Source organism: Pygocentrus nattereri, chromosome 2 (genome assembly GCF_015220715.1).
Source record: "Pygocentrus nattereri isolate fPygNat1 chromosome 2, fPygNat1.pri, whole genome shotgun sequence".
In the NCBI taxonomy this organism is placed as follows: domain Eukaryota; kingdom Metazoa; phylum Chordata; class Actinopteri; order Characiformes; family Serrasalmidae; genus Pygocentrus; species Pygocentrus nattereri.
The window spans coordinates 33,152,831-33,165,238 of NC_051212.1; the positions used below are offsets into that span (position 1 = coordinate 33,152,831).

The window sequence follows — 12,408 nt, forward strand, 5'->3', positions numbered from 1 at the left end:
CCTTCAGATTAACTCAAGAGCAGTGTAGACAGCTTCATGGAATGGGTTTCCATGGCCGAGCAGCTGTATCCAAGCTTTACATCACCAAGTGCAATGAAAAGTGTCGAATGTAGTGAGGTAAATTGCCGCCACTGGACTAGATAGACTGGACTGGACTCCACTAGATAAGTGGAGACGTGTTCTCTGTAGTGACGAATCATGCTTCTCCATCTAGCAATCAGATGAATGAGTCTGGGTTTGCTGATTGCCAGGAGAACAGTACATGTCTGACTGCATTGTGCCACGTGTAAAGTTGGTGTAGGGGGGATTATGGTGTAGGGTTGTTTTTCAGGAGCTGGGTTCGGCCCCTTAGTTCCAGTGAGAGGAACTCTTAATGCTTCAGCAGACCAAGTGATTTTGGACAATTTCATGCTCCCAACTTTGTGGGAACAATTTGGGGACGGCCCCTTCCTGTTCCAACATGACTGCACACCAGTGCAAAAAGCAGGTCCATAAAGACATGGATGAGCGAGTTTGGTGTGGAAGAACTTGACTGGCCTGCACAAAGTCCTGACCTCAACCTGATAGAACACATTTGGGATGAATTAGAGTGGAGACTGAGAGAGCCAGGCCTTCTTGTGCAACATCAGTGTCTGACCTCACAAATGCGCTTCTGGAAGAACGGTCAAAAATTACCATAAACACATTCCTAAACCTTGTGGAAAGCCTTCCCAGAAGAGTTGAAGCTGTTGTAGCTGCAAAGGGTGGGCCGACATCATATTAAAACCTATAGATTAAGAATGGGATGTCACACAAGTTCATATGTGTGTGAAGGCAGACGAGTGAATACTTTTGGCAATATAGTGTACATGTCTATTAGGGACTAGACATTTTCTAAATGCTTTGCAAGAAATGTAGTTTGTAAATTAACAATGTAATATATAAAGACAACTGAAACACTTCACAGCTGTGATCTGTAGCTGTAAAAACAACATCCTGTTTTTTTTCTGTGAGTTATGACACACATTAAGTGCATGTGCAGCAATGACCATGGGCTAAATAACGCAGACACAGTGAGGTTCTGGCTAGATTGAAAATTATAATAGCATCAAAAACAATACATGCAGATCCAAGGGGCAGCACTTTTTAGCAATGTTTTATCACAATTCCATCCATTTTCTAAGCCGCTTCTCCGTCAGGGTCACGGGGGGGAGCTAGAGCCTATCCCAGCAGTCTTCGGGCGCAGTCCATCACAGGGCAGACACACAGACACAGACAGTCACTCACACCTAGGTACAATTTAGCATGTCCAATTGGCCTGACTGCATGTCTTTGGACTGTGGGAGGAAACCGGAGAACCCGGAGGAAACCCACGCAGACACGGGGAGAACATGCAAACTCCACACAGAGAGGACCCTGATCACCCGGCCGGGGAATCGAACCCAGGCCCTCCTCGCTGTGAGGCGACAGCGCTACCCACCACGCCAACGTGCCGCCCTATCACAATTCCATCATCGTATATATATAACAAAACAGCAATAGCACGTAACACTACATGATCCTAGCTCTGAACATTATAAGGTTAACAACAGGGAGTCTGCTTGTCCACAGCAGATGTTAGAAGGACTCTATCCAGAGTCAACCCATGCAATGGAGAGTATACCAAGCTCTGTGCTCAAGAAATGATTAGATATTTTCATTGACATCTTGAACATCTTTCTGATGCTTTACTTATTGACTATTGCCCCTGGCACTCAAGTAGTCATAGTACTTTGATAAGGTCACTTAAAAACCACATGGACCACCATCCCAACAGATACTCATGTATGAAGGCTGTTTATTGACTTTAGCTTGGTATTTAACAATAATTCCATTCCACATAAGTTGCAAAGAGTCTCCTGGGATTAGTGTGCTTAGCCTACTGCCGTTCACCTTGGTGACACATAACCGTACTTCCAAGCACAGCTGCAAATGCCTTAAGTTTGCTGATGACTGAGAAGTAGTGGGTCTCATCAGCAACAATGATAGGACAGCATGCTGAATGGAGGTGGAGCAGCTAGATTGTTGAAAAGGCAACTGTCTTATTATTGGAGTTTCCTTCAATGTGTGGCCTGCTTTAGTATTTCAATTTGAAGAGAATAACCAGCGTGGAAGCTAACCACATGGTTTATGTTTTCATTTTAGTAGACTTCAATTGAGCTTACCTTACTCACTAACAGTTGTCACGATTGGCCCCTCCCAGTCCTGTCCATGTGTTGTGTTTTGTTTTTTAGTCCAGCCCCCTCGTTTCATGACTCCGCCCCTGATTGTCTCCACCTGTTTCCTGCCTGTCCCTCGTTTACCCTGTGTTATTTAAGCACTGGTCCTTGTTCTGGTTATACTGTGTGTTATTTGATTGTGTTGTTTGTTTGAAGTACTTCGGATTTCTGTCCATTTCATCATGTCTGACTTCGGACCGTTATGACCCTGATTTTGTATTTGCCCACAATAAAAGTCGCTTATCTCAGCGTATGCGTCCACCTCCTCGCTCCCAACCATTGCAACAGTAGTAGACAGCAACTAAGTAAATGTAATTCATTACTGTATTTGAGTAGTTTTTTGGTGTTTCTGTAATTTACTGAAGTACTTTTATTTTGGGCAACTTTGTACTTTAACTCCACTACATTTCAAAGTCAAATATCTTACTTTTTACTCCACTACATTATCAGTCGTTTCTTTTTGTCTTATGTGTGCAAAAAAACGCAACATGTCAAAATGAAAGAACCATGAAGCAAGAACATCAATTAGGGCACAGTGCACGCTTTTTTTTTTAGCTTGTTTTGACCTGTTAGACATACCAACCCAGTGCAAGCACACAGTTCAGCTTCACTGCAGGAGCGTGTCTATTCAACCTAAATGATGGAACTAACCTAACTTTGTGTAAGTAGAGCACAATATAGAAATATGTACATATTTGCAGTTGTGACTGTAATATTTTGTAAGATTTTACCTTGAGTATCTCTACTTTAACTCAAGTACATGATTTGCATACTTTGTCCACCACTGCTCACAAACAGGCCAAACAGAGACAAAATGTTACTTAGTCACTTTAGGTAAAGTAACACATGCAGTGCTACCTTGCTTTAAAGAATGCATATTGCTGGTTGGCAGGACTCATGCAACTGCAGGTGTGAAAAGCAAACACCACAACCGTCTCCAGTTCTATTTCACACCCTTTTCAAACCACAGCACATCAGCACCTCTCCCGCCAAGCCCTGCACCGTGAAGAGAATGCGAGCTGACACTGATCAATTTACACAAGTCTTCATGCAGATTATTGGAGTTATGTGAGGTACATTACTGCTTCAAATGCTCCACAACATTACTCATCCCCAAAAACAGCCACCATCACAGGGTCGAACGACTCTAGGCCCATCTCTCTGACCTCGGTCTTCATGAAATCCTTTGAGAGACTGGTAGCAGCACACTTAAAGGAAATGACAACCCCCCTCTTGGACCTTCTGCTGTTTGCATATTTGCCAAAAATATCCACAGTGAACAGGGACCTTCCCCACCTTGACCAGCGAGGGCCTATGCAAGAACCCTGTTTTTACACTCCAGCTCATTAACATAATTCTTATTAACATAATTCTTCTGGAATTGTTCCACAATAAAGTCTCCCAATGTAGTGTGCCTACCTCCACCTGACAGTGGACCATTTATGAATGATTTTCACACATAAGCATGAGTTATACGACGCACTGTTTTTGTAATTAATGCTCATTTTATCTTATTTAGTATTGGTTCCACTTATTTGGCTGCTAAACAATGCACTTTAAATACTCATGAATCTGTGTGTGAATGTCTAAAGGAATGGATGTTTATGCTACTGTATCATTGTGATAAAACTGAGGTATGGATTTCTGTGTTACTATAAACATGCATAGAACTCAGGTATTGATGTTGATCTTACTATGTGTTGTAGTTCTTGGGTATGGATGTCTGTTGCCAAATTAGTGTGGTAAAACATGGATATAAACATCTATATTAGTGTATGACTGTCGAACTAAGTTCCAGTTTATAGTTAGATTTATTTTGATATTTGCATCTCTATTTTCATCCATGAACTTCCTTGTTGTGTTAACCTTGTGTTAAACAAGACTTTATGACCATGAAGTGCTTGTAATGATGTACATGCTGAGCTTGGTGAATGGACTGATATAAAAGCAATGTAGCTAATGATGAAATGAATAAAGTCAGTTGAAACACTACCATGAAGCTGCGTTACAACAGTAAAAAGAAATAGTTCTACTAAGAGGTATATTGATGATGCAATATGTCTTCGAGAAACAATGATAAGAATGTTTTGCATATTGAGTAACCGTTTATCCTATGCTACCCGCAGATGTGTGACTGGTACCTGACAAAAAAAAGCAATGAAAGAGGCTTTCAGTCACATGACTCTTCTTTTCAGTTAATTCTAATGTGTAATTTTCTGTTGGTGAGGCCTGTGTTCAAAGAGTTAAACAGGGACAGGTCAGAAACATCAGAAACATTTTCTCTTAACACCCCCCTCCCCCCTTACACCCACTAAAAGTTTCCGCTCTTCTACAAATTAGCATGAAATAAAACTAAAGATAGCAAATCATTACCAGTTGTGTTAATATTCATTGTTCTCATTTGATGTTTTTTAATATTCATGAGAACTGACAACTGTAACTTAAGCAGCCTTACCCTCAATTTTAACACTGTTTCTCTGGTGTGAAGCAATGCTGACCACAAGGCAGTGCATCACAATACCAGTGAAACACGTGCATGCATCAAGACACGACAGAAGTGTGTTTTATGCAAATAGTTTAAAGACTAAACCTGTCAGGTATTCAGAATAAACAACAATTTATTGCTAGCCTTCACTCCTCCACTGCATTAAACATTGCAGATTATGACATTTTAAGTCATTTAAGTCACCATCAAATCTACAATGTATATTTCTACTGAACATCAATATACAGTGAAAATGTAGCAGAGATATGTATTTTATTTGAAAGGAACTTGACACTGTTTTGGTGTTTCCTTACTAATATGGGACCAATGAAAGTAGCACGCACCTTTAAATCGTCCAATCAGGTATGACACAGGGCTGGAACTTCCACTGAATAGACCTCATTACTTCACTGCCTTGTTGTCGAAGCAGCGACAATGTTCACACTCATCATCACTCTCTGCCTATTTACAACAGGTAATTGAAATTTTAAATTTGTTTATATAAAATACTAAATATTGCACACTATATTTCTACTGCTAATGAAAGTATTGCACATTTTTTTCAGTGAACACTGACACCTCTGAGCTTCAGGTACAAACTGTGAGAAGTGGAAGTAACGTTACCATAAAATGTGGCCATAAAATGGACAGTGACAGTAAAACTGTGTTTTTAGCTTGGTATAAGCAGAGTTTAGGAAAAGTGCCAGAGTATGTTGTGAGATCGTTTGGGGATGAAAGGAAACCGAGATTTACACAAAGTTTTAGTAAAGAACGTTTTACTCTGGATGAAGAAGCATCTGGTCTCATTATTAATGGAATAAAGGAAGAGGATGCTGGAACTTATTTCTGTGGAAAAGTAAAGCAAAATTTTGTAGAGTTTGATTCTGGGACTCTTTTACTTTTTGAAGGTAAACTGCACTTTCTAACTTTACTGCAATATCTGTAACTTTTATTTCTGTTCATTTCATTCCACTTCAAGATTTTAAGTTTATTGTTTATTAAGTTTTCATGCCTTTGTTGTTCGTATTATTTCTGTTTTGTTTTTGTCAACTGATTTAAAAGCTGTGAAGACTGACCAACATCATGTGACTGAAATGGTGATCAAGACTGGAGACTCTGCTACTCTCCAGTGTTCAGTACAGTCTGTTAATTCAAACTGTTCAGGAGATCACAGTGTGTACTGGATCAGACATGGATCAGGAGAATCTCACCCAGGAATCATTTACACTCATGGAAACAGGAGTGATGAGTGTGAGAAAAGCTCTGAGACTGATTCTCCTACACAGAGCTGCGTCTACAAACTCCCCAAGAGAAACCTCAGCCTCTCTGATGCTGGAACTTACTACTGTGCTGTGGCTGCATGTGGACAGATACTGTTAGGAGATCAAACTAAAGTTACTCTACAAGGTGAGTCTAATGATAGAATAGAGCTTCTGTTCTATAATGGAATTTATCTGCATGCTAATGTTTTACAAGCAGCTCTTGTTAAAGAATACATCATCTGATACTAAAGCAAGGTATTTGTGTTCTATAATTTCAGAAAATAGCAGCTGGATTATCATCACCCTGTCAATATCAAATGTAATATCCATTATTATGATCATTGTTCTGATTGGGTTTCTACTTAAGAGTCAACAAAAAGGTTCGTTTTGGTTTTTACATTCACTATATAACTATTGTGCTCAAATTGAAATCACTTAATGCATGCAAACATTGCTTTTTTATGTTGTTGTTCTGTGAAGGTGCTACAAACACCCAGCAAAGCCACACTAATCAGGTAATCATGTCTATCATTAGTGTTCATGTTTCTTGAAATGAAGACAGATCTGTCTCTGAAACTGCAGTATGTTTATTGTTATATGTCAATATTTGCAGATTACACATTTCTTACTATATTTGCAACACTTGCTCTCCATATGGTCTGTAATGGTTTGTAATGATTCTTGTGAATCTCAGGCTGAGGATGCAAAGGTCGTAACCTATGCTGCCCTGAACTTTCCTATGAAACGTCCCTCCAGGAAGCAGATGGAAAGTCAACCCATAGCTGATGGGAGACAAGCACCGACAGCATCACAATAATGTAATTATTGCCACAGTGGAACATTTCTATTTCAAATACCACTCAGTCATGTTCAACAAGCAAATCTGTAAACAGGCATAGATTGGGATGGGGGTGGGAGGTTCATGTTTCTTCCCAATGTATCATTGTGAATTAGCTTTTTAAAAGCGTGTTGTCATTGCTTTTGGTAGAGTCTGTAACAAACAGAGCTAACTTCACTTTTAATGGAAAACATGTAACATGTAATCCAGATACAAAAATATAACTGTATTCCTTTGCACTTACAGAAAAAGTTCGATCACAGGGTATTATCACATTAGAAGGTAAAAGTGTAATTACCACCAGGATTACATTCAAACCCAAAGTCGTCTCCATTCACCAAAATTTGCTGTTTTAATGATGTCCCTTGAATTAGGCAGATTTTAAGAGCTGAATGGGAGGAGAAGGGCCCTGCTTTCAGGAGAGATTTGTGAAGAATACCCCTCAGAAGCAGCAGTTGACAATCTACAGAAATTTACCATTTTATTTTTATTGGCAGAACTATTATCTCTATTAGTTTTTTCTAAAGATATTTGAATCAGGCTTTTAACCAGGAGACCAGCCAACATCAAAGTACACTGATAAGATATGTCACCATAAACTACACAAAAAGCTGAACCTATGAGTTCAACTGTTCATGTGCAGTACTCAAATCTAACAGTAACAGGCAGCAGCATCTAGACTTCTGAAAAACAAAAGAAGATGAAGAGTTTAACAAATCAAGTTTTATCCCTCTCAATCTTTCTACTCACTTCATCTTACTTGCTCCACAAAGGAGGGTGGTGCTTTTAACTCCTCCTTTGCAAAGGACAACAGGCTGTAGTGGTTATGGAATATGAAACGTAAGTTAACGCAAACCTGCCAAACTTTTGGCTCAGGTTACTTTTTCCAATGTTATATCATTTTCAAGCTGGCTTGCTTGTTCACCAGGCATTTAAATTGCCAAAGTAACATTAGTTTATCTTGCCCATGTATCGCAGATTGTTAAACATGACTTTTTATAGAACCTTACAGTTCACCCCTTCAAGGCCAAAGTTTTATTACACACTTCTGTAACCTAAGAATACCTCAACTGCTTTGCATTGAACTTCCTGTAGTTACTGAATAATAAGCCTTAGTATGTAATAAGCCTGGTATTTAAGGGGTTACAGTAAATATGACATCAGATGATGAGGATACTGACAGGGAGAAAGAGAACAGCAGATCTAAAGATCCTAAAAAGAAGCTTAAGTCTATGCCCCCCAAAACTTCTTCACAAATTATCAGGAGCAATGGATGTGCCTATGTGATGTGTGTCTATAAAGGTTGGTTCAATTATTTAATTATTGAAGAAAATGTAAATCCTTAATAGCAACTTCGGTTTAATTCACAATTGACAGTGTTTTACATCATATTTTGCTTTTTTTGTAACAATACAACATACGGTATCTCACAAAAGTGAGTACACCCCTCACATTTCTGCAAATATTTTATTAGATCTTTTCATGTGACAACACCCTATAAATGAAACTTGGATATAACTTAAAGTAGTCAGTGTAGATTGACTCTGAAAATAACTCAACACACAACCATTAATGTGTAAAGAGAGGTCAGCCTGTCATCAACTCAGTCTGCATGGCCGTTGTTCCCAGAGGGAAGCATCTTCTGAAGCTGACACACAAGAAAGCCCGCAAACAGTTTGCTGAAGACAAGCAGTCCAAGAACATGGATTACTGGAACCATGTCCTGTGATCTGATGAGACCAAGATAAACTTGTTTGGCTCAGATGGTGTCCAGCATGTGTGGTGGCGCCCTGGTGAGGAGTACCAAGACAACTGTCTCTTGCCTACAGTAAAGCATGGTGGTGGTAGCATCATGGCCTGGAGCTGCATAAGTGCTGCCGGCACTGGGGAGCTGCGGTTCACTGAGGAAAACATGAATTCCAACATGTACTGTGACATTCTGAAGCAGAGCATGATCCCCTCTCTTCAGAAACTGCACCGCATGACAGTTTTCCAACACGATAACAACCCCAATCACACCTCCAAGGTGACAACTGCCTTGCTGAATGTTAAAGGTGAAGGACTGGCCAAGTATTTCTCCAGACTTAAACCCAATTGAGCACCTGTGAGGCATCCTCAAGAGGTGTCTGAGATCCACCAGCTCCGTGATGTCATCAGCGACCTGTGCAGCTCTGGTGAATTCCATGGCCTAGAGGTTTAAGGCAGTGCTAGATAATAATGGTGGTCACACAAAACATTGACACTTTGAGCACAGTTTGGACACGTTCACTGTGAGATGTACTCACTAATATTGTCAGCTATTTAGGCATTAATTGCTGTGTGTTGAGTTATTTTCAGCGGACAGTAAATCTATACAGTTGTACATGCTGTATACGGGCTAGTTATATCCAAGTTTCAGTTCTTCAGTGTTATTTAAAACATTTGCAGAAATGTGAGGGGTGTATTCACTTTTGTGAGATATGGTGAGTTAAATACTTGAAAAGGAAAATATATGTTGAAATATACAAAGTAAATAATTTCCATTTTTGTTAAATAAAGTAAGTAAAATAAGTAATCTCTTTTGGTTGTCAGTCTGTAGAAACACATATCATATAGTTATATATTAATCAGGATTTGTAAAAAATGGTTTTAATCAGGTGTACCGAAACTTTTGACTTACACTGAATATTATAGCCCAGTGCAGTAGCACAAGTAATATTGTAGAATCAGATCAAATGTTGACCCGTCACTTCAACAGTTAAAATTACAATTATGAAGAAATGCCACATGAAGGGGACAAAAACATTTAAAAATGATGGTTGTTACAGATTCAGTCCCTAGAATGAACTCATTCTTCCTACAAGCACATGATTTGAGACCAATTCAGGCAGATATCTCAGTCTGACTACACTCACTATAAAACACAACTTGCCATTAGCTGCTCCAGACCATGCCGGACCACTGTTTAGGAAGATGTTTCCTATTAGTGAGATACCGAAACAGTATGGCTGTGTCACAACCAAGACAGTCTGTATGGTAAAAACACTGGCCAGGAATGATAATAAGTGCATTGCAAAAGCAGTGAAACAGATCTCCATACAGCCTTGCTACAGATGGGAGCCCAGATATAGTATGGAGGACATAAAAATGTACCCCTCTAGTTGTGCCTGCCATCTAAAACCCCCAGCTTAGTTTGAACATTCAAGACTTTTTTTCATGATTTAATAATATCTGGACAAAAGCAGCAAGAGAAAGTCAAGTCTTCTAGCCATACAGATCATGTGTTATGCAGAGTTGAGGAAGATCCTCAAGCTGGCCTCCACATGATGGCTGTCTCTGGGCCAGTGACTGCAACAGTGAGATCTTCTTACTGTTTTCTTTGAAAATGAGGTGGATGCAGGAAGAAAAAAGGCTGAGCCCTCGGGTGCTCCTGCACACTTTGCTGCAGTTTGACTTGAACAGACTTCTCTTTAAGCAAAATGAAAATGGAAAAAAGAAGAAAAAAAAATACAAAAGAACCAACAAAGAAGTCGGTGTAGGTATCAAGCCAACCAGCACAAGGGAAAAATCAGCTACCTCGTGAGGATCCCTCAACTGTCCATGACAACCTTTATCCAGTCATGGTAACTTAGAGGCAGAGCTGTTTTTCAAAGATACGAGGAAGTTCTTTTCATCTGCAGCTGACATGATTACCAAATTTTCATTTGGGGATGGGCTGCTTATGCATGCTATTGTGGCAGACAGCTAAGAGGCAGTCTGAAATTCTATTCTCTCTGGTTCTTTATCAGCCTCTTTCTTTCTATTCTGCCTGAAGAGGTCACAGTGGATCAAGTGGAAGATGAGTTCAGGATATATCAAACGACCAGCTGACAAGATAAGTGCCTTGGTGACAAGAAATGTGAACACGGCTGCAATTGGCAATGTGTGTCACATGGAAAGCGTCAGTGATGCTCAGATGGATCAGAAGCGTTACACTATTGTGCTGCCTAAAATATTTTCTCAAGGTTGGCAAGTATGAACTTGGTTTTCCATAATACTACAGCAGCATGTTGACCTGATCTGGCAGTAACTCTTTTTGTTCTCATTTGTTGCTACATAAAATTCTACAGTTTGAGTAGCTATAAGATGTAATACTGACGTGGGCTAACATTAATTACCAATTCAGAAACATGGAAAGAGTCTCCTGAGCAGAAAAGTTGGTTTCATTTTCACACGTATGGTTTCTTTCTTCAATAGTTTTTAAACGATGTGCACAAAATGTTAATATTTGTGAATTATCATTTGTAACCAAGACAATCAACTCCTACTTATCTTTCCTGTAAAGGTAATGCATTATGATCCCATTAATTTCATAGGACATGCTGATTTCTGCCCGCACCCTGACGGAGAAGCGGCTTTGAAAATGGATGGATGGATGCTGATTTCTGCGTACGGAAGGAGCCATTGAGAGTTGAGGGAGCATCTATAAATTACGACCATGAAAGTCCACGCAAGCAACATCGATATAAAACCTTATGAACTGGTAGATTTGTGTTCAGATAGAACACAAATGATGGGCAGTGAGTTTTTAGAATGCTCTTTATTTATAATAATTGCTTTTGAAGGGTCTCAAAGTAAGATGTAGAGCAGAGTGGTCTTTATCCTGTTGTAAACAATGTTGTTGTCTTTTGTTTGTTTGTTTGTTTGTTTGTTTTACCAAATAAGGCAAATAAGGAAGATATGGGGGCACGTAAGTCCCAGGAGAGCAGTATAGTTTTTAGCTATATTGCATTTGATCCAAAGTACTCGATCATTCTACAGTAATCATTTGTTTCTATGTTTTAGTATCAGAGCTTTTCGTCTCAGTTTAACAAATAATTATTATTGTCCTGTTAAAGTTTTTTTTTTTTTTTCTGGGCAGCTGCTTTGATTTATGAAGATGTCACCTTCTTGTCACCGTTAACCATTTCTGTAAATGTGAGTGATTGTTTCTTTGAGGCTCAATATTAAAGTCACCTATGATCTATCATTGTATTTTATAAAACAGCACCGTTTTTGTGGTTGTCTTCAGTTAAACTCTTGTTGGAAAAAGTCTTGCTGAAATAATTTTTGACTTGTCTTTATTTAATTACTCAGATATAAAAAGACAAGCAATCCAAAACTAGTAGGAAATAATTAGATTACATTACTTTTTAGAGTAATCCTTTAGATCATGTTACAAATACTACCATTTTAACAGGTAAACCGTATCTGCAATGGAACAATTTTAAAGTTACCCTTCCAACCCTGATGAGAAGAACTTTGCAACCAACCAGTGGTAATGTAAGAAAATGTAAAACATTGCCAGTTTGTTGCCTACTGCAGGTTTGAGACCTCAGGATTAAAGGAGACCAATTCTGTAGCTGTTAGCAACAGCTAACTAGCTAATTTAGTAGGTCTAGCAGACTTCTCATCTAAAAGATTGCTGTTAATTTTAGAGCAAAGCTTCTACATCTAAATGTATATGTGTGTCTATGTGACACCCATGGCAATGTAGACAAAAACCCTGACATTAGAACTTCATAGTGAGAGTATGATGATAAGCTTTTAACATGGAGAAAATCAATCTGACATTTCACTGTTCTTGGT

At 39.1% G+C, this 12,408-nt stretch overlaps 1 protein-coding gene across 3 annotated transcripts; it reads left to right on the forward strand.

Annotated features, from left to right (window-relative positions):
• The first annotated feature begins 5,126 nt into the window (after positions 1–5,126).
• On the forward strand, positions 5,127–11,809 carry LOC108411037. 3 transcript variants are annotated; one of them, XR_001856538.1, is made up of 8 exons: positions 5,127–5,197; positions 5,289–5,630; positions 5,785–6,129; positions 6,263–6,364; positions 6,465–6,499; positions 6,679–6,802; positions 10,590–10,805; positions 11,157–11,809. XR_001856538.1 is itself a non-coding variant. In XM_017682397.1 (7 exons), the coding sequence occupies exons 1-6, from the start codon at positions 5,158–5,160 to the stop codon at positions 6,799–6,801; spliced, it is 987 nt and encodes a 328-aa protein (XP_017537886.1). In that variant the 5' UTR covers positions 5,127–5,157; the 3' UTR covers position 6,802; positions 11,157–11,809. The 3 variants fall into 3 exon arrangements, 1 of the variants encoding a protein (XP_017537886.1); XR_001856539.1 differs by having other exon boundaries at positions 10,616–10,805; XM_017682397.1 differs by lacking the exon at positions 10,590–10,805.
• Positions 11,810–12,408: the final 599 nt, after the last annotated feature.

Bases quoted from the DNA above. Each gene is read 5' to 3' on its own strand.
- LOC108411037 (XM_017682397.1), top strand. From the start codon at position 5,158: ATGTTCACACTCATCATCACTCTCTGCCTATTTACAACAG. The intron at 6,130-6,262 runs GTGAGTCTAATG...CTATAATTTCAG, and splicing joins AACTAAAGTTACTCTACAAG to AAAATAGCAGCTGGATTATC. The intron at 6,365-6,464 runs GTTCGTTTTGGT...TGTTCTGTGAAG, and splicing joins ACTTAAGAGTCAACAAAAAG to GTGCTACAAACACCCAGCAA.